The sequence below is a fragment of the Pan paniscus genome, chromosome 3, assembly GCF_029289425.2.
Source record: "Pan paniscus chromosome 3, NHGRI_mPanPan1-v2.0_pri, whole genome shotgun sequence".
Classification (NCBI taxonomy): Eukaryota; Metazoa; Chordata; class Mammalia; order Primates; family Hominidae; genus Pan; species Pan paniscus.
Window position 1 is genome coordinate 97021973 of NC_073252.2, and position 23237 is coordinate 97045209.

The 23237-nt window shown below is 38.6% G+C and overlaps 1 protein-coding gene and 1 non-coding gene across 2 annotated transcripts in view; one reads left to right on the forward strand and one right to left on the reverse strand.

Annotated features, from left to right (window-relative positions):
• The window catches only part of LOC117980017 (protein FAM177A1-like), a 30663-nt gene extending 14828 nt beyond the window's left edge, over positions 1-15835 (forward strand). The window contains exons 4-6 of the mRNA XM_055111659.2: positions 16-4221; positions 7001-7334; positions 10103-15835. Of these exons, the coding sequence (XP_054967634.2) occupies positions 16-406 (391 nt within the window). The 3' untranslated portion in view covers positions 407-4221; positions 7001-7334; positions 10103-15835. The remainder of the gene's footprint in view (positions 1-15; positions 4222-7000; positions 7335-10102) is intronic.
• LOC112439704 (U7 small nuclear RNA) lies at positions 9884-9944 on the reverse strand. The gene has a single exon (XR_003027943.3). It is a non-coding gene; the product is annotated as a U7 small nuclear RNA (small nuclear RNA).
• Positions 15836-23237: the final 7402 nt, after the last annotated feature.

Here is a 23237-nt window from a genome sequence, read left to right on the forward strand (position 1 = left end):
AAAAAAAAAAAAAACCCAACAGAATAAATTGCAGACTGATTCCGTTGTTCAGACAGATCAACCAGGGACAGTGGTATTCAGTTCATTTGGGAATCTCAATTTTGAAATGGAGGGAGACAGTGAAGTAATTATGGAAAGCAAACAAAATCTCGTCTCTTTTCTACTACAAAATGAAATGACTATCAAACTTCAAACCCTAAGGGTTTTATTTTTTTATACCAGGAACTTTCACATTCTCTGCTCAGTGAGACTTAATGCAATTATTTATATTTTAAATTACTTAAGTAATCTGGAAAAGAGAAATGTTTCTTCATTCTTAGGCTCTATTCAGCAAAAGCCAAATCTGAAATTTGTACCATTTCTGCTGTGTGTTGAATTAGTGCTTTGGTTTAAAATGATCTTTTAAAAAAGTTAAGGATACCCTAGAGCTTCAATTGCCAATTTAAAACTTAAATTATCAAGGTTGTCTTATTTGTGCATTTAAAAAAAAAAAATAGAGGCCGAGCGCAGTGGCTCATGTCTGTAATCCCAGCACTTTGGGATGCCGAGGCAGGTGGATCACCTGAGGTCGCGAGTTCGAGACCAGGAGTTCGAGCCTGGCCAATGTAGCGAAACCCTGTCTCTACTAAAAATACAAACATTAGCCAGGCATGGTAGCAGGTGCCTGTAATCCTAGCTATTGGGGAGTCTGAGGCAGGAGAATAGCCTGAACCTGGGAGGCGGAGGTTGTAGTGAGCTGAGATCATGCCTCTGCACTATAGCCTGGGTGACAGAGTGAAACTGTCACAAAAAATAAATAAATAAAAATAGGTAAGTTGCTGATTAAGGCTAATTGGAGCTGATAATCCCACAATCTCAGATTTAAATGAGGATTTTTTTTCTCCTAGATTTTCTCATGTTATCCCTCACATTTATATATCTAACCATTAATTTCACACTAAGGATGTTTTGCTGTATAATAAAAGGAGTAAGATGGGAAAAAAAAGATTTAAGCTTTACACTTTCTAATGAGTTGTCTATATACTTGTCTATGCTGATATATCATAAACTCTTTAATAGTAAGGGACATTTTACAATCATTGTGTCTTTCCCCTTTCCCTGAAAACACACAAACCCACCTGCCACAATATCTTCTACTTAGAATCAAACACTTCAGAGCTGGAGAAAGTCCTAGAAACATCTAATCCAATAATCTTATTTTATAGGTGAAGAAACTGGGCTCAAATCAGTGTTGGTAATGGGCTCAATAAATGCTAATTGAAGTGAAAGTGAAAATTCAGCCCCAGAGGGTCAACAAGTAGCTTCAAGAGGGCTTTGAAAACAAGTAGAGAAAAAAATCACTCTCATGTGGTAAACTTATGGTGCCCAGTCACCTGGAATATGGTCTGTGATGTCACTTTTCACTGAGGTTTTGCTTTTATTTTGTAAGAAGAATGAAATAAGCTAATGCATGTGAAGTATCTTAGCCAAGGGCCTGGGACATGATAAACTTGGAAATTGGGGCCAGGCGTGGTGGCTCACGCCTGTAATCCCAGCACTTTGGGAGGCTGAGGTGGGCAGATCATGAAGTCAGGAGTTTGAGACCAGCCTGACCAACGTTGTAAAACCCCATCTCTACTAAAAATACAAAAATTAGCCGGGGGCCTGGTGGTGCACGCCTGTAATCCCAGCTACTCAGGAGGCTGAGGCAATAGAAGTGCTTGAACCCGGGAGGCAGAGGTTACAGTGAGCCCAGTGGGCGATGGAGCGAGACTTCGTCTCAAAAAACAAAAAAAAGAAAAGAAAGAAATTGGTTAGTTCTAGAAAGATTACGGTGAGATAACTTTCAAGAATTTAGAAATAATAAAAGAAATAAGGCTTTCCTCTGATACTTGAAACTTGAGCACAAATAAATTATGAAACATTTATACAATCTAGTAATATGTACTTGTTAAAATGATAACATACATTTGCAGTTATTGACATGGGCAAATGTCTGTGATATATTTTTGAGTACATAAAGTAAGTAACAAAAAGGCATATACTTACAGTATTTTTTTTTTTTTTTTTTTTGAGGGGGAGTTTTGCTCTTGTTGCCCAGGCTGGAATGCAATGACGCAATCTCGGTTCACTGCAACCTCTGCCTCCCGAGTTCTCCTTCCTCAGCCCGAGTAGGTGGGACTACAGGCATGTGCCACCACGCCCAGCTAATTTTGTATTTTTAGTAGAGACAGGGTTTCTCTATGTTGGTCAGGCTGGTCTCAAATTCTCGACCTCAGGTGATCCGCTTGCCTCGGCCTCCCAAAGTGCTGGGATTACAGGCGTGAGCCACCGCACCCAGCCATTTTTTTTTTAATTAAGGGAGATCTAAAAGGATGTTATCCAAAACATTAACAGTGACTTTAACTGAGTAGTATATCTCTGGTAAATTTTACATTCTTTATGCTGTAGTGTAATATTTAAATGTTTTACTACCAGTTTGTGTTGTTTTTAAAATCAGAAAATTAATGTTGTTTTCATGTCAAAAGCAAAAACCAGTAATGGGTGAAGTCACCTCAAATAGCAAGACTCTAAACCAATTTGATTGGACTGTAAAAGATGGATTAGACTGTAACAGCATTAACATATACAAAGTATGAATGTGTTGGTGAGTAGGGGACGTGTCAGCTATTGAAGCACTGAATGCAAAGAATCAGAGAAACAAACTTAGGCAGTGATGATCCATGCACTGTGAAAGAAAGGGAGAATCATAGCCAATGGGGAGGCCTTATTGACAAGCGGTATGTATCTCAGGCACTCCCAGCCAAATGGCATTGAATTATAACAAAAGAGAGAGAGTGAGAGGAGAAAAAAATACAGCAAATATACCAGGTTACAAATGAGAAAAGAGAGGCACTCAAAAATCCGAAAAAAAAATTATATTACATGAACATGTAATATGCAACTTTATGGCAAAATTTTGAACAAATTAGCCAAGAAGAGTCATGACCAAATAGACTAGTAACAACAGAAGTTGTTGAGAAGATGGTCAAATAATTAACTCTCCCCAAAACAAACTACACAAATGGTTTAACTGATAAACTATTTTACATCATATTTCAGGGAACAGATACCATATATTCTATTTAGATATTTTGGAGCAAATAGAAACAGTGGAAAACTTCTCAATTTAGGAGGCTAAGATGACTCTGTCATCAAAACTGATTAAGAACAGAAATTAAAATGGAAAATAATTCCAAATAAAATATTAGAAAAATATACCAGTCATGTCTCAAAGTGAGATTTATTTCAATAATAAAAAATAATCTGGCCGGGTGCGGTGGTTCATGCCTGTAATCCCAGCACTTTGGGAGGCCGAGGTGGGCGTATTGCCTGAGGTCAGGAGTTTGAGACCAGTCTGGCCAACATGGTGAAACCTCGTCTCTACTAAAAATACAAAAAAATTAGCTAGGCATGGTGGCGTGCACCTGTAATCCCAGCTACCCAGGAGGCTGAGGCAGGGGAATTGCTTGAACCAGGGAGGTAGAAGTTGTAGAGAGCCGAGATCTCACCACTGCACTCCAGCCTGCGTGACAGAGCAAGACTCTGTCTCAAAAAAAAAAAGAAAAAAAGAAAAATAATCCACTCTTTGAAAGCCTGTCATATGTATGTATATGTTATGTACAAAGTCAATCACATTAAACAGTTAAAGGAAACAGTTCATGAATGCATCTAGATAAATGCTGAAAATATATTTAATACAAATTAAGTGCCAACCTCAGATTCAAACTAGAATTGCCGGCAGCTCCCTTACCATAATAATAATTACTTATATGAAACCAATAGCCAATGTCATACTTAACAATGAAATACTACAGGCATTCATCTGAAGCCAGCCCTGACATTTCCATTCTTTTCTTTTCTTTTTCTTTTTTTTCTTTTTTTTTTTTTTTTGAGACATCATCCCGCTCTGTCGCCCAGGCTGGAGTGCAGTGGCGCGATCTCGGCTTACCGCAAGTTCCACCTCCCGGGTTCACACCATTCTCCTGCCTCAGCCTTCTGAGAAGCTGGGACTACAGGCGCCCGCCATCATGTCCGGCTAATTTTTTTGTATTTTTAGTAGAGACGGAGTTTCACAGTGTTAGCCAGGATAGCCTTGATTTCCTGACCTTGTGATTCGCCCGCCTCGGCCTCCCAAAGTGCTGGGATTACAAGCGTGAGCCACTGCGTCTGGCTTCCACTCTTTTGAAAATCTTTACCAAGGTAATATTTGTATAATTTACTATGTGGTGTAACTTAAGTTTCTGAAGATGGCCCAGAAACTTAAATACCTACAGGGAAAGGCAGGGTGCATAAATGGATGAAGTAGCCAGGATATTATAAAATGTTCTTTGCCAGTGCTGTGGTTTGAATGTGTCCCCTCCAAAATCCGTGTTGAAACCTAATCCACACTGTGGTGGTATTAAGAGGAGGGGTCTTTTGGGAAGTGATTAAGTCGTAAGGGCTGTCCCCTCATGAATGGATCAGTGCCTTATAAAAAGGCTGGAGGGAAACAGCCTGGGTCCTTTTGCTCTTCCCTCCCTTCCTCCATGTGAAGACACAGTGATCAAGGCACCATATTGGAAGCAGAGACGAGGGCCCTCACCAAACACTGAACCTACTGGCACCTTGGTCTTGGACTTTTCAGCCTCCAGAACTGTACGAAATACATTTCTATTATTTGTAAATTACACAGTCTCAGGTATTTTGTTAACAGCAGCACAAATGGACTAAGCCACAAAAAAAGAAAAAAATACAATCTTCTATTTCTAAGAAACATATAACATGTTTGTATAAGACCTTATTTTCCTCTGAACTTTACCACAATAAATACAGCAACATAACTGTAGTAATAAGTAGCAATGACAACAGCACGAATGTGGGAAGCTCTACAGGCTGATAGCCACTCTGTGCTTGCTGCCAGAGTGAGCGCTTGCATCTACAGGTAGGATGCTGAGGCAGAAGCAGAAACATACACACAAGGTGAGCTGGAGGTGGACTCTATGAGTTCGAGTCTTAACTTGCTGGTATCTGTGTACCATATCTGTTGTAGAAATAAGGGGTGGGCCCCAGGGATGTGATATGAGGCATCATAAGTGTCTGTTTACACTGTCCATTTATGAAATGGAATAAATCATTCCAAAAAAAAAAAGAAAGTCCTGGCTCACACCTGTAATCCCAGCACTTTAGGAGCCTGAGGTGGGCAGATCACATGGTCAGGAGCTCAGGACCAGCCTGGCCAATATGGTGAAACCCCATCTCTACTAAAAATACAAACATTTGCTGGGTGTGGTGGTGGGCACCTGTAATTCCAGCTACTCGGGAGGCTGAGGTGGGAGAATCACTTGAACCTGGGAGGCAAACGTTGCAGTGAGCTGACATGGTGCCACTGCACTCCAGCCTGGGTGACAAGAGTGAAACTCCATGTCAAAAAAAAAAAAATACAAAATATAAAAATTAGCTGGGCGTGGTGGTGTCCACCTGTAATTCCAGCTGCTCAGGAAGCAGGAGAATCACTTGAACCCGGGTGGCGGAGGTTGCAGTGAGCCGACATGGTGCCACTGTACTCCAGCCTGGATGGCTGAGGGAGACTCTGTCTCGAAAAAAAGAAAAGTTTAGTTTTTAGCTTATTAAAACATATTAGTTCAAAATCTTTTAAGGTTTTTTTTTAACTTAAAATGAAAAGTACTCATACATAAATTAAAGGTGTAATAATAATGATCACATATACTTTGCTATGTGTCAGCTGGTTAGTTGTTCCAGAAAGATTATGGTGAGATAACTTTCAAGAATTTAGAAATAATAAAAGAAATAAGATTTTCCTCTGATACTTGAAACTTAAACACAAATAAATTATGAAACATTTATACAATGTAATAATATATACTTGTTAAAATGATAACATGCATTTTTAGATATATGTAGGCAACATTTTTAGGATATATGTGTGAAATCTCACCCAATCCTCACCACAATCCTGCGAGACAGGCACTATTATTATTATTATTATTTTTTTTTTTTGTGAGACATACTCTCGCTCAGCCCCCTAGGCTGGAGTGCAGTGATGCAATCTTGGCTCACTGTAACCACCATCTCCTGGGTTCAAGAGATTCTCCCGTGTCAGCCTCCCGAGTAGCTGGGATTACAGGCACATGCCATCATGCATGGCTAATTTTTGTATTTTTGTAGAGATGGGGTTTCACCATGTTGGCCAGGCTGGTCTTGAACTCCTGAACTCAGGTGAGTCTGCCTGCCTCGGCCTCCCAAAGTGTTGGGATTACAGGTGTGAGCCATCATGCCCAGCCTTTTGTTATTGAGTTCTATGAGCTACTGACAGCTTTCTAAATTATTCTAAGATTCTGGATTTCAATGATTTATTATTTTTGAAAAAATTTCTGTAAAGTTGCTGAAAACTGCAAGTCTATAATTATACATATTAGACTAAGCAGTTGGCTCTCACACGAATGAAGTGGATTTTGTTTTTCTCATCTCAACAGTATTTTTAATCATTATGTTGTCACTTGATAATGTCTATAGGGATGTCTTGGTTCTCTTTCAATGGCGGAGACAGCATATGTGTTTGTGCATTACTTGAAGATCTTCTACTCTACCAGATGAAACTGGGAAAGGACAATGTACCAAATAGTATCCAAGCACAGAAGGGAATCTCAGTTTGAAGTTAGGTGAATTCCCGACATGAACAGGCATGTCTGGCCCAACAGGAACCACTTTTATAAGGAAAAATTTCCCTCTTGGGAGAAATCACGATGAAGAAAAGCTGAGTCAGAAACAATAAACTTGAGTTTGTAAGAGAGCCTTCGTAAGAGGATAATAGTGCTCTGTAGGCAGGCTGGTGGCTATCATTCAGTTTCTTATCATATACAAGTCCCCTGAGTGGGTGTCTGGGACCTAGAGAAAGAGTGGTCTGTAAGTAAAAATTGAAAGTACTGTTTCACTGAAAGTTGTAAAACACTGATGCTACTGATTTGAATTCCTCCTGCAGAATTGAATCCAAGAGGAAGAGAAGCATCCTTCCTTCAGTGCCTTTGTGGTGGTGCTTGGTGAGAGATAGTGGTGAAGGCATTGCCTAAAGAGAGAGGCACTAACAGGCAGAGGAGTGGTTGAGACCAGTAAGAACTGCCCTGCCTGGTGGAGCAGAGGCAGAAGCTGATGCCCAGGCTCTGCAGCATCTATAGGGAACTTGGTGCCTGCAGTGCTCATCAAATGATCCAGAGGCCTCCTTGAACACTGCAAAACCCAGAAGAAATTACCATGCCAACGGAGCAGAACCAGATCCTTTGGGGAAACACAGCGCTGGTGGAAGAACTATAGCTCCAGTAAGCAAATGTGGTGCCTGGTGGGTGGTTGCTGAATCAGTGTGTGTTTGTGAGCATATGTGAGACACCCACTGAAGATGCCTAAAAACACCTCTAGAAACTGGCATTTTAAAAGGAGACTGAAGTCCTGCATTATGCAGGTGCTGTGAGCCTGTGACTATTGGGTTATTCCACTTAATGTGACTTACTTGTATCTACAAGCTAGTGGAAGCTGGGTGCCATAGTTCAGATATTTTTCCCCCAAAACCTCATGTTGAAATTTGATCCCCAGTGTTGGAGATGGGGCCTAATGGAAAATATCTGAGTCATGGAGGTGGATGCTTTATGAATGGATTAACCTCCTCACTGTGGGGGTGGTGAGTTCTTACTCTCTTAGTTCCCATGAAAGCTGGTTGTTAAAAAGAGCCTTGCAGGGCGCGGTGGCTCATGCCTGTAATCCCAGCACTTTGGGAGGCTGAGGTGGGCGGATCACCTGAGGTCAAGAGTTCAAGACCAGCCTGGCCAATGTGGTGAAACCCCGTCTCTACTAAAAATACAAAAATTAGCCAGGTGTGGTGGTACATGCCTGTAATCCCAGCTACTTGGGAGGCTGAGGCAGGAGAATCACTTGAACCTGGGAGGCGGAGGTTGCAGTGAGCTGAGATTGCGCCACTGCACTCCAGCCTGGGTGACAGAGAGAGATTCCATCTCAAAAAAAAAAAAAAAAAAAAAAAAAGCCTGGCACTTCCTCTCTCTGTCTCTTTCATTCCTCTCTTACTGTGTCTCTGCACATACCAGCTTCCCTTTGCCTTCTGCCATGAGTGAAAGCAGCCTGAGGCCCTCACCAGATGCCCAATTTTGAACGTTCCAGCCAGCAAAGCTGTGTGCTAAATAAACCTCTTTTCTTTATAAAATACTCAGCCTCAAGTATTCCTTTATAGCAACACTAAACAGGCCAGGTGCAGTGGCTCATGCCTGTAATCCCAGCACTTTGGGAGGCAGGGGTGAGCCCATGTGTTCAAGACCAGTCTGGACAACATAGTGAGACCCTGTCTCTACAAAAACAATTTAAAAATTAGCTGGGTATGGTGATGTGTGCCTGTAGTCCTACCTACTCAGAAGGCTGAGGCCAGAGGATCACTTGAGCCCAGGAATTCAAGGTTGCAGTGAGCTATGATCATACCACTGCACTCCAGCCTGGGCAACAGAGTGAGATCCTATCTCAAAAAAAGATAAAATAAAATAAAATATAACAACACTAAACAGACTAAGGCACTGAGCAAATGGATCTACAAAATAATCTAGAGATTAGAAGTTGTCATCAGAGATGATGGGAATATTTAGGGGGCCACTGGGCAACTTATGTTATAATAACTTAGGTACAAATAGAAAGTGTAATTTCATTTTATAGTCACAGGTTACAATGTTGTATAAGTTCTTATGTAAGACTAAATAACCTAGACTGTGAGAATGTACCAATTTACACTGTGGTCATTATCTCATAGAAGTCATAGGACCAAACAATGTCTTCATGAGTTGGGGTGGGATTTTATTCCCAAAGAGAAAGGATATATTTATAATATCTTGAGAGTAATATTTGCCTTATATATCTTACTTTTAACAGCAATACTGAACAAGCTAAGCCTTAAGATAGCTGTCTGCTTACAGTCCCTTAGAAAGGATTTTCCCTATAGTCTTCTTCTAGAATATTACTTCTGTGTGTAGTTTTTTTCTTGTGTAAGACGACCCTGTCACCTTAACCACAATTGATATGAATGAGAGCAGTTATCTAATTCAAGGAAAAGCAACCCATCATTCAGTCAAAAACCTGTGATTTGTCCGATCATGAAGACTGTTCAATGGAGATAATTGTAGCTAACTGGACTGAAGAATATCACCTTTCTTTGAAAGGAGTTCAACTGTTAGCAAAGGCAAAAACTGAAAGAAAAAGAGAAATGTAACTAGTAGAAGCCTACAAGCAGGAGAAGCCAAAAAGAAGGAAAAGCTAATACAACAGATGCTATTATGTTGAGCAAAAGAAGAGAGTACACATATTGGTGACTTATTGGAAGGACAATCAGACTCAGAATAATTGTCTCCATTATAGTGGAGCACAAAATGGAGCCATTAGAAGCTACCCAGTTAACCAGAACAACTGGACATCAAGAAGGAATTTTCAGTTCTCAAGTCATGTTCTGTCTCCTTGAGTCCTGCAGGATAGCTTCAGCATGTCTTTATTCCTGTAACCTACTAAACTCTAGCTACTCCCACATGGCTGCAATGAATTTTACCAGTTTTTAAAAAATCAATACTGATTTAAATAAGTAGGAAAACGTATTAGTAGGCATTAGTAACAAAGTGAAACGAGACTGACAGAAATCAAAATTTAAGAAAAACTAATAAATATTATTTTTTCCTTTTCTTTCTTTATTCATTGTAAAGATGAGGTTTTGCTTTATTGCCCAGACTGATCTCAAACTCCTGGGCTCAAGCTATCCTTCTGCCTTGGCCTCCCGAAGTGCTGGGATTACGGGTGTGAGCCACCATGCTCAGCCTTCTTTTTTTACTTCTTTTTACCTCAGTGAAAACTGGAAAAGCTGCTAGACAAATTCTAAAAGAGATATAACACTGGAAAATATTCTTACTCTGTGGGTACTGAGCATGAAATTCGAATCTTGGCTTCCAAGTATTTAAGGCAAAAAGAAAAAAAAATGAGAACAAAAATATTTTAAAATATTTAACTTTTATCTTCATTTATTTTTCCCTTTCCCTCCTCTCATATTACCCAGGTCTGTACTTTCCTCTTCAAGGTGAAGTCTGTTGTAAGGATGGACATTGAACTTGCCTAGAAAACTGTCTGGTTTTATTTCAAAACGCTAAGCCTCAGTAAAGGAGAGAAATAGCAGGTAAAGATAAAATGACTTGCAGAAAGCTGAAGTAAAAGAACTTTGCTCAGTTGATAAAACAATATCCCACATGCTCGATAATACCAGAGGAACTTGCGTTTTGGACATGAGGACCCTGATCCAGATTTGTGATAGTATTGCTAGGGAGAGAGCAAGAGACCCCAAAGTATGAAATTCTCAGCCTTGGCAAAAAATACCCATGCTGCAAACCTGGTGTGGAAGCAGCTAAGCGCTACTGGATGTGAAGGGATGATGCAGAAAGAGCATGGACAGGTCTATGAAGAGATGACCAATGACTAGTGGGCCTTTCTGTTACCTCCTTGATGCCCTGGCACTGCATAAGATTCCAGAACCACGAACAGCCCTGGGGAGATTGGCATCAAGCTTAAAGAATGAACAAAGTTAAATTTCTATATGCTGGGTAGAATCTGGGTGGGGAGTGTTGCTCAAAATCAGAAAGTATCTTGATGTACAAAATTTTTTGCACATCTGTAGAGAACTGATATTCCCACCCACTATACCTGAGTTATCAGAAAAGACAAAAATCAAGCTCACTTCTGAGTTTCAGTGGATCACAGTGGCTGCAAGGACAGTTAGGCTCTTTCTAATCACAAGCCAAAATGACATGTTAGGGAATCTTAGGGGTGTTAAAGTAAAGAAGACAAATTTCTGTCTTACAGCCAGTCCTCCCACCCGCGTTGGAATGAATCTGGAAAATCATTTGGGATATTACCAGTTCTTGCCATTGTGTTCTCATGCTGCTGTAGATTCCTATTGCCGTCCTATACCATTCTGGTGATTCAGCTACTCTCTGTAGCTGCTATTCCTGCTACTGAGCAATGAACTGACTTCTCTCCATTGTCTTTCTCAGCTTTTGCCATTCATGGTTTCTGACTACTCTTGGCTTTTATTGTCTCATGGCTTCTGATCATTGCCTTTTCTCTGGGTGAGAAAAGGTTGGCTTTGTTCTTTTCTTTTTTTGAATTCTACCCCCATGATAAACTGCTGACTTACTCTGTGTGTTGTGCACTCAGCTTTGTAAGAGAGAATACTGATCCATTCATTCAATCATGGCCACCTCTGTTGGGCAAGGCTAGCATTCCTGAATCATTTGCTTATCCCTGGTCCAAGCTGCAGCCAGGGATAGGAGTTCTCAAGCTTTTTTTTTCTGAGCTGGCTTGCTCTGCTGCCCAGGCTAGAGTGCAGTGGTGCGATCTCAGCTCTCTGCAACCTCTGCCTCCTGGGTTCAAGTGATTCTCCTGCCTCAGCCTCCCAAGTAGATGGGATTATGGGCTTGTGCCACCAAGCCTGGCTAATTTTTATATTTTTAGTAGAGATGGGGTTTCATCCTGTTTGCCAGGCTGGTCTTGAACTTCTGACCTCAAGTGATCCACCTGCCTCTGCCTCCCAAAGTGCTGGGATTGCAGGTGTGAGCCATCACACCCAGCCGGTTCTCAAGCTTTTCTGAGCTTACCTCACAAGGAGTTGTAATTGTGGCAGACCCTGTGAGATGAAGAATAAAAGCGAACACTTATGGAGTGCTAACCGTGGGCCAGACATTGTTCTAAGTGCTGTATAGTCTGTTCAACCTTCCAAATAATATACCCATTTTACAGATAAGGAAGCTAAGGTGGTTAAAGTTGACAATATTTCCAGGATCACATAGCCAGTAAGCAGCAGAGCTAGGATTCTAGCCAGGCAGTCTAGCTTTTTTATAAGCAGTGCTCTCTGCTTGTATTCTGTGAAATCTCTTTATATTAGGATCTGTTCCTTTATTTTCTGAATTGAAACTGATAATTAAGCCAAGAATATTCTTACTAAACTGTTGATTGCGGATCAACCTTTGAGTATCACTAACAGTAAGGAAGATTCTTTCAACAATCCCAGAAATTCATCAAATGCTTTCTTCCTAAGTGAAAAAGAAAAAAGAGATGTTATTAGGGTAGATATTTTCTTTCAATGTTATTCAGCATTCCAGACCATCAGGAGCATAACATAATTCTGTTCAGGGACCTGTACTGTTGTTTATATTCAAAGAGGATAGAAGCCTTAAAAGAGCAGCTTCATTAATATCAGATTTTTCAGAGTCCTCCAAAAATGTTTTATGGCATGTCCTATTCAGTTTTTCTAAATTATAGACTCAAGTATTTATAGACAACAATAGCATTGCTTTAAGTAAGATGAAATGATGTTAGGAATTGAAAGCCTATCCTGATCATCTTTGTAAAAAATATCAGAATAGTGGGAGCTTAAAAAATTAAGACAATTGAACTCATGGAGATAGACAGTAGAATGATGGCTACCAGAGGCTGGGAAAGATAGTTGAAGAGTGAGTGGTTAACGGGAACAAAAATGTAGTTAGAATGAATTAGCACAACAGGATGACTACAGTACAACAATAATCGCACATTTTAACATAACTAAAATAATATAATTGGATTGTTTGTAGCACAAAGAAAGGATAAATTCTTGATGTGGTGGATACTCCATTTACCCTGATGTGATTATTATGCAATATGTGTCTGTAGCAAAATATCTCATGTGCCCCATAAATATATACACCTAGTATGTACCCACACATTTTTAAAAAAAATTTTAAATATCAGAATACATGTAATAAACAGTAATGAAGATAAAATTACTTGAGAATCCCTAAAGACACGTTACTTGTATTCTTGTAGTAAAGACTATTATTGGAAAAAAAATTTGCCTAAATGCAGCAAGTGTTTTGAGAAGAAATATGATTTAACTGTAAGATATGGAAGGAGACTGAAATGCATTATTCAATTGCATTATTCATTTTGATGCTGATAAGACTGAGATAAAGCAAAGTGGATGGCTTATGCAATCCCAGTTGCATATTGCCACTTTTTGAATTACCAAGAGACATTTGATTAAATAGCATCACACAGTCACGGTGGTCATTCTCACAACAGCAGCTGTACTCACATCTGGGTGTAGTGGCATTCTCAAAAGGCATTCTGACCTTGGTATCATGTCTGACCTCTCCTTTGAGACTTCTCTGCTAGCCCCTGTGGATCTCCCCTCTTGTGCTGCTTTCAGGCATGCCCAGAATAGAGCTGAAATGGAGTCCTGCCATAAATCAAAATCTGTGAATGGATACTATAAAATTCCTAATTTATATGCTATGTGGTGTGTGTTCCTTTGAGATACTTAAAGATATGCAAATAGAGTAACCAGAAAGGACTGATGTAAAAGTACTATTTTGCTAAGAAAAGAAGCAACAGAAATAAGTAAACTCACTTCATATGAGTGTACCACTAAGCAGTGTGGAATGGCAGCTGGAGAGGGGCTTGTAAGAAGCTGATAAATGCATATCAAACAGAGGCGTTTCTTTCATTTCCAAACTGGTTTGGTGTGATGTAGTTGTCTTTCCTGCTCCTACTTGGAAGACATGACAAAGTATTCTGTGTAATTTGAGCCCAAACTGGAAGGTATGAAAGAATTGTACTTCCCCTTCCTTTTTTCCTCTTTCTGGTCCTCTTTCTGCTAAAAGGGTTGTTCTGAACTCAAGCAGAATATAAAAGGTTATTTCCTAACATAAAAATGTCATGTTCCTGGATAATCAAGTCTTTAGATCCTACTAGCCTGTATGATGTATTACTTTCACCGTTCAAATGAGAAATAAAGTTTTGCAATGAGGCTTTGGTATTGATGTACATATCCAATATTCCACAATTCATGGATATTTGTCTTTACTCAAAGTTTCCACTTATTTTAAATTTATCACAAGCACTCAAGACAGAAATCAGAATGGTGCTTATTTTATACCATATCTCCAGACCCACTTTGTAAAAAATTACTTTTAGTTCATCTTGCCTCTATAATCAATCTTAGAACAGTTTTGTAATACATTGTATAATACGTCAGCAGAAATCAATTCAAGCAACCCTTCAGCAGCTCATACTAACCTCAAAGGAATAGCAGATGACACCACTTGCCATTTTAATTTGTTAAATGGTATGGAGGGAAACCAGATATGGAACACATATTTCCAATTAAACTTTATAATGCTTGGTTGATATTTATCTGAGGCATTGCATTTTAGATGGTAGAATTGTAGTAGCACAAAATTTTAGTCAACTAATTTTGAGGCTGAATTGTAGAATGAAACATGTTTTTTTAATATGAAAAGTAGAAAGGATAGTACCTGAAGTGTGTTAGGCTTGTGAGTCCAGAACTCTTTCTCATGCTACTTTTTAGAAATGCTGATGTAGAATTCTCCATTGTTATATCTGAACTGAAATCTAGACCTTGTAATAAATTAAAAAGAAATAGAAAATTTTGGACAAATAATGTGGGCATTACATTATTGTAAATAACATATTATGTAAGTTTAAAAATAATGTTCCTTCTTTTAAAAATAGCTTTTCCCCTTCTTTTAAAATTATTTTTAATTAACACATAATAATTATATGTACTTATGATGTTCAGTGTGATATTTCAATTCATGTATACAATGTGTAATGATCAAATCAACCCCTTAATTTATAAAAAAAATTTTTTTGAGAAAGGGTCACACTGACACCCAGGATGGAGTGCAGGAGTGTGATCACGGCTCACTGTAGCCTCAACCTCCTAGGCTCAACCAATCCTCCTGACTCAGCCTCATGTAGCTGGGACCACAGGTGTGTGCCACCACACCCAGCTAATTTTTGTATTTTTTGTAGAGATGCGAGTCTCCCCATGTTGCCTAGGCTGGTCACGACTCCTAGCCTCAAGCGACCCTCCCACCAAGGCCTCCCAAAGTGCTAAGATTACAGATGTGAGCCACTGCACCTGGCTTCAACCCCTTAATTTTAAGAAATCACATATTCATTAATTGATACTAGAAAATATGGAAAAGTATAAAGAAAAAAACTGTCGTTGTCCACTAAAGATAGGTATTAGCTATATTTAGGTATGTTTCCTCTATACCTTTTTTTTTTTTTTTTTTGAGATGGAGTCTTGCTCTGTTGCCCAGGTGGGAGTGCAGTGGCACAATCTTGGCTCAGTGCAACCTCCACCTCCCGGGTTCAAGCGATTCTCCTGTCTCAGCCTCCCGAGTAACTGGGATTGTAGGCGTGGGCCACCATGCCTGGCTAATTTTGTATTTTTGTAGAGATGGGGTTTTGCCATGTTGGCCAGGCTGGTCTCAAACTCCTGACCTCAACTGATGCCCCTGCCTCAGCCTCCCAAAGTGCTGGGATTACAGGAGTGAGCCACCGCACCTGGCTGTTTCCTCTATACTTATTCTTTTGTTTTGGGTTGTGTGTTTCATTTATTTTATTATATTATTATTATTGTTTTAGAACTGGGATTTCACTGTGTTGCCCAGGCTGCACTCCAGCTCCTGAGATCAAGTGATATTCCCGCTTCAGCTTCCCGAGTACCTGGAATTACATGTGCATGTTCCACTGTGCCTGGCTCTGGTGTGTTTATTTTTAGAAAATTTTTTAATTCTTGCGTTTTCAGTTAACAATATATAATAGCATTTCTCTATGAATGCTAATACATACCTTTACAAAGAAATTTAGAGTATAGTACAATTTTCCATTACATGCAGTTTCCATAATTTATTTATTTAGTCTCAGATCTTTTTAGGTTGACCTAAGTTTTCCCTTTCATAAAGTATGCTATTATATCTTTATGTATGGAAAATACTCTTAATTTTGAATTTTAGATTTTATGTTTAGGCTTTTTTCTCAGAAAGGGAATAAAATTTAAAGACTCATTCAAAAAATGTATTATCATCAGAAATCTGTGACAATGCTTTGCTTGGTGGCAGTCTTGCCAGCATTGAATAGCATCATGTATGTATGTATATATATATATGTATATATATATATATACATATATATATATACATATATATATATATGACTTCCTATTAAACATGGTAGAATGACCATATACATTTATTTTCTCCTCTACTCAAAATTTTATTAAAGAGGGAGCAAAAGAGTAAAATATATGTACAGACCCATAAGATCAAAGAAAATGAGAGTGAAAACAGGAGATTTGGAGCACAGAAAGCTGTGACTTCAGGAGCTGACTAGGAGAATAAAATGAAAATAAATAAACTCTTCTGAGTTTCCTAGCCTCAAACACAGACAGTCAGATGTATGACTTTTTGGCATGAAATAGGAGAGGTTTTTTTTTTCGTTTTTGAATTACAAGATTAGGAGAAAGGACAACAAAATAACAATATTCTGGGCTCCCAGTACAATTTCCAGCTTGTTGTCCAAAATATTCAAACAAAAACTAAGAGAAAACAAAGGATAGAAATAGAAAAGAGCTTAGAAACCATATGGAACATGAAGAGGTAATAGAATATATGTGTAATTGAAATTTATTTTTAAAATTTCAGTATAAATTGATAATTGATAATTGTATATATTTGTGGGGTACAAAATGATGTTATGATTTATGAATATGATGTGGAAAAATTAAATCAAGTTAATATAGTTATCACTTCAAAAACTTACTATTTTTTGTGGTGAGAACATTTGAAATTTGCTCTCTTAGCAATTTTGAAATGTACAATACACTGTTACTAACTATGCTCACCACACTGTGCAATAGATTATTTTTAAAACCACCTTATTCCCCTTGTCTAACTGAGATTTGTAGCCCTTTGACCGTCATCTACCCATGTCCCCCACCCTCCAGCCTCTCACTACCATTCTACTCTCTACTTCTATGAGTTTGATTGTTTTAGATTTCACATCTAAGTGGGAACATAGAGTATTTGTCTTTCTGTGCCAGACTTATTTCACTTAGCATAATGCTCTCTAATTCCATCTAAGTTGTTGAAAATAACTGAAAGCTGAATGGTATTCCACTGTGTGTATGTGCCACATTTTCTTCATTCATTCATTTGTTGTTGGACACTTAGGTTGATTCCATAATATTGCTGCTGTGAATAACACTGCAGTGGCCATGGGAGTACAGATATTTTTTTGACACATTGATTTCAAAATTTTTGAGTAAACACTCAGAAGTAGGTTTACTGGATCATATGGAATTCTATTTTTAATTTTTGAGAAACCTCTATACAGTTTTCCATAATGGCTGCATTAATTTACACTCCCAACAACAGTTGTACAGGGTTGCCTTTTTTCCACATCCTTGCCAAGATTTATCTTTTGTCTTTTTGAGAATAGCCATTCTGACCGATGTGAGGTGATTTGTAGTTTTAATGTGCATTTCTCTAATGATTAGTGAAGTAGAACATTTTTTCACATATCTACTGGCCATTTGTATATCTTCTTTTTTTGAGAAATATCTATTCAAGGTCCTTGTCCCCACCAACTTTTTTTTGAGACAGGATCTTGCTTCTAGGCTGGAGTGCAGTGGCACCATCATAGTTCACTGTAGCATCAAACTCCTGGATTGAAGCAATTCTCCCTCATCCTCCAGAGTAGCTAGGACTACAGATATGAACCACTGTGCCTGACCTTTTTGCGTTTTTTTTTTTTATTTGAGATGGAGTCTCGCTCTGTTGCCCAGGCTGGAGTGCAGTGGCGAGATCTAGGCTCACTGCAAGCTCCACCTCCCGGGTTCATGCCATTCTCCTGCCTCAGCTTCCCGAGTAGCTGGGACTACAGGTGCCCGCCACCATGCCCGGCTAATTTTTTGTATTTTTAGTAGAGACAGGGTTTCACCGTGTTAGCCAGGATGGTCTCGATCTCCTGACCTCGTGATCCACCCGCCTTGGCCTCCCAAAGTGCTGGGATTACAGGTGTGAGCCACCGCGCCCGGCCCTTTTTGTCTATTTTTAAATTGAATTTTTTTTGTTTTCTTGCTATTGAGTGGTTTGAGTTCCTTATATATTTTGAATATTAACTCCTTTGGGATGTAGTGCTTTGGCGTACAAATGTTTTCTCCCAATCTGTAGGTTGAGTCTTCACACTGTTAATTGTTTCTTTTGCTGTGCAGAAGCTTTTTAGTTTGATGACATCACATGTGTCTACTTATGTTTTTGCTTCATGTGCTTTGGGGACCAAGTAAAAAAAAAAAAATCATGGCCAGAAAAATGTTATACAGTTTCTCTTCTATGTTTTCTTTCAGTAGTTTTACAGTTTCTGGCCTTTAACCCATTTGGGTTGATTTTGTATACACTGTGAGATAAGGGTCCATTTTCATTCTTCTGCATGTAGATATCCAGTTTTCTTAGCACAATTTCTTGAAGAGACTATCATTTTCCCATTGTGCATTTTTGGCAGTTTTGTTGAAAATCAATTGACTGTACATGTATGAGTTCATTTCTGGGATCTGTGTTCTGGTCCATTGATGAATGTATCTATTTTTTTTTATTCCCAGTACTATAGTGTTTGGGTTACAATTGCTATATAGTATATTTTGAAGTCAGATTACTGTGGTGCCTCCAGCTTTGTTCTTTTTACTCATCATTGGTTTGGCTATTTTTTTTTTTTTAATAGTTTCATATGAATTTTAGGATTATATTTTCTAAAATGACATTGGAATTTTGATAAAGATTGCATTAAATCTGTAGATTGATTTGAGTAATATGGACATTTTAACAATATTAATTCTTCTAATCCATGAACATAGAGTATTTTTCTATTTATTTGTGCCTTCTTAAATTTCTTTCCTCAACTGTTTTTTTTTTCATGAAAATCAAACTATCTTGTGCACCCAAAGACATTATCAAGAAAGTAAAAGGCAACTCACAGTATGGGAGAAAATATTTACAAATCATATAGCTGATAAGAGATTAATATCCAGAAAATACAGTAAATTCCTAAAACTCAACGCTAACAACAACAACAAAAACAACATATTTAATACCACTTAACTATTTAAAAATGGTTGAAGTAGTGAATTTTATAATTTTACCATGATAAAAAAATTTGGAAAAAAATTTATAGGCTATCCAAGGTTTCAACTACATTCTCAACACTTATACCACTGTATCCACTGTATCCCTTTCCCAGCCAAAGCGTGTGTTTAAAAAAAAAAAAAAAGAAAGAAAACCCAGGATGAAAACACTAAAGAATACTACAACTTCTTTAATGAGTTAACATATTTAAAGTCTCTCATACATAGTAAGCATTCATAAAATGTTAGTTATTATTCTATAGATGCTAATTTTTTAGGAACAGGTAGAGGCATTTTTTCAAATGATTTTATTTATTTTATTTATTTTTTTGAGATGGAGTCTCGCTTTATCACCCAGGCTGGAGTGCAGTGATGTCATCCTGGCTCAGTACAACCTCCGCCTCCTGGGTTCATGCAATTCTTCTGCCTCAGCCCCCCAAGTAGCTGGGATTACAGGCATGAGCCACCACGCTCTGCTAATTGTTGTATTTTTAGTAGAGACAGGGTTTCGCCATGTTGCCCAGGCAGGTCTCTAACTCCTGACCTCAAGTGATCCACCCTCCTTGGCCTCCCCAAGTGCTGGGATTACAGGTGTGAGCCACCGCACCCGGCCATTTTTTCAAATTTAAAAATAAGTTGCAATCTCATTATAGAAAAGTATATTATAATCCAAGAGAAAATATAACAAATAGGATGGAGCAATCCTTTATTTTTTACACACTTTGACAAAAAGGTTTTCAGTAAACAATGTTTCCTGTGGAGAACAGAGAACATGAAAATCAGCCTCCAGCCATCAGCAGCTGCTCTGCTCAGGGCCTAGTATCCCCTTGCCGAATTGGTGAGGTGGAGAGGTATATTACCCTTCCTTTACTAGCTTGTTCTGCTGCTTCTGGATGGTACTCACACGTCTGATTTTTTCCTGCCAAAACAAACACTATGAAATCATCAAATTTTATCTTGCACTCTTTCTCTGCCTGGATACTATGGATTCCTTATGTACATTCTTTCCATTCTTTTTCAAACCCATGGCATTGAGCAGGAATCTTGTAGGGCTGTTCAGCACTTTGGATTGTCATCCATCAATCTATGTTAAAGCCAGACCTTTTTTGCACATCCAAGAAAGGCACGGGCTGGGCGTTGTGGCTCATACCTGTAATCCCAGCACTTTGGGAGGTGGAGAAAGGAGGATCACTTGAGTCCAGGAGTTCAAGAACAGCCTGGGCAACATAGTGAGTCCTTGTCTCTTTGAAAAATAAACAAAATTGGCCAGGTGTGGTGACATGCACCTGCTGTCCCAGTTACTTGGGAGGCTGAGGTGGGAGGATGGCTTGAGCACAGGAGATTGAGGCTGCAGTGAACTGAGATTGTAGCACTGCCCTCCAGCCTGGGTGATAGGGTGAGACCCTGTTGGAGGAGGAGGAGGAGAAGGAGAAAGTTTGTGGAATTTAGAGGAATTTATTTTTATTTATTTATATTATTATTATTTTTTGAGACAGAGTCTCACTCCGTCACCCAGGCTGGAGTGCAATGGCATGATCTTGGCTCACTGCAACCTCCACCTCCCGGGTTCAAGCAATTCTCCTGCCTCAACCTCCCAAGTAGCTAGGATTACAGGCACCCGCAAACATGCCCAGCTACTTTTTTTTGTATTTTTAGTAGAGCTGGGGTTTCGCCATGTTTGCCAGGCTTGTCTCAAACTCTTGACCTCAGGTGATCCACCCACTTTGGCCTTCCAAACTACTGGGATTACAGGCGTGAGCCACCACGCCTGGCCAGGAAGTTATTTTTAATATGTGTTGTAATGAGAAATATTGGCTAAGAATTTTCAAAATCTGGCAAGAGACATTCATCCAAAGCATTCATAAGCTCTAGACTCCAAGCAGGATAAATACAAAGAAAATGAGATCTATGTACAAATATAGCAAAACTACCGAAAGCTAAAAACAAAGAGAGAAATCTTAAAACCATTTGGAAGGAAAAAAAATTACTTTTGAATAGGCAATAAGACTAACATCCAGCTTTTAAACAAAAGTATGAAAAAAAAAAAAAGAAAGAGTATGAAAACCAGGAGACATTGGAACAATAATGTTAAAGTCCTTTTCAGGAGCACTTCCAGGAGTCAGCCTTTATATCTTTATTTTTCTTTTCACTTTGCTTCAAAGTTATTTTTAAAATCATGAAACCACAGGACACAGAGCAAAGTAAATTTTTTAAATTGAAATGTAATTAATCTACCATAAAATACAGCATTTTGCAGTGTACAATTCAATGACTTTTAGCATATTTACAAAGCTGTATAACTATCATCACTATCTAACTCTAGAACATTTTTATCACTCAAAAAGAAACCCTCAGTCACTCCCCATTTTCTCCTCCCCTCAACCCCTAGAAATCACTGATTTACTTTTTATGGATTTGCCTATTCTGGATATTTCATAGAAATGGAATCATAAAGTATGTAGTTTTTTATGTTTGGCTTCTTTCACTTATAATGTTTTTCAGATTTATCTGAGTTATAGCATGTATTCATTTCTTTATACGGCTGAATGATATAAATTATAGGGATATAGCACTTTTTTTTAAAAAAGTCCACTCATGGGCGGGAGGAGGGTGAGGATTGAAAAACTACTTATCAGGTAGTATGCTGATTACCTGGGTGACAAAATTAACTCTACACCAAACCCCCATGACACACAATTTACCCATGTAACAAACCTGCACGTGCACCCCCTGAAAGTTGGAAAGGCAAATAAAATAAAATGTTTTTCATCTCTAGGAAAAAGCAAAGTCCATTCATCAGTGGATGGATATTGGTTTGTGTCTTAGTCTTTTTAGGCTGCTATAACAAAAGACTTTAAACTAGATAATTTATAAACAACAGAAGTTTACTGCTCACAGTTCTGGAAGTGAGAAAGCCCAAGATCAAGGTGCCAACAGATTCAGTGTCTGGTAAGGGCCTGCTAGTCATTGATGGTGCCTTCTATGTATCCTCACGTGGTGGAAGGGGTAAATGAGCTCCTTTGGGTCTCATTTTTTTTTTTTTTTTGAGACAGAGTCTCACTCTGTCACCCAGGCTAGAGTTCAGTGGTGAGATCTTGGCTCACTGCAACCTCCGCCTCTTGGTTCAAGCAGTTCTCCCGCCTCAGCCTCCCAAGTAGCTGGGATTACAGGTGTGGACCACCACATCTGGCTAATTTTTGTATCTTTAGTAGAAACAGGGTTTCACCATGTTGGCCAGGCTGGTCTCAAGCTCCCGGCTTTGGGCCTCTTTTGTAAGAGTACTAGTTCTTTTTATGTGGGTGAAGCCCTCATGACCTAATCACCTCCCAAAGGCGCCTCTTCTTAATACCATCACATTGGGGATTAAGTTTCAACAGATGAATTTTGTGGAGACACAAACATTTAGACCATAGCAGATTATTTTCATGTTTTGAAAAATAAATGTATGAGTTTATTTCTGAACTCTCAATTATATCCCACTGATTTATGTCTATTTATAAGCCTGTATGTTCTTCTTCTTGATAGTAGTTATCTACTCCTGATATTTATTTGATTATTGTCTGAACCTTCAAAAACATAAATTCTATGTTGTCTACTGCTTACTGATGTATCTCGAGAACCTAGAACAGTGTGCTTGGAATGTTGTAGGTGCTCACTAAATACATGATAAAGTTGAATTTTGGACATATTCTTCCATTTTTAATAATTTTTAAATAGAATTTTAGAAAATGCCGATTTTATTTATTTTAGTTATTCTTTGGCCAATCTTGTTATCTTTAATTTTTTTACTTTTGCTCTTTCATCAAGATTTTTTCCAAATTGTTAACCAATTTTTCTAAAATTATTTGATCATTCTTCCCTTTCACATGAATTTGTAGTATTTTCATTAGACATCACATATGAAGAAATTGTCGTATATTGGAGAAGATAGGGAGAAACTAACTGCAAAGCAGAAGAATTAGAACTTGAACTCTGGCCAAGCATGGTGGCTCACACCTGTAATCTTAGCACTTTGGGAGACTGAGACGAGAAGATAGCTTGAGCCCAGGAGTTTGAGACCAGCTTGGGCAACAAAGCAGGATCTCCCCTCTACCAAAAAAAAAAAAAAAGAAAAAGAAAAAGAAAAAGGAGAGAGAGAAGAACTTGAACTCAGATATTCTTATTTTTCCCACTC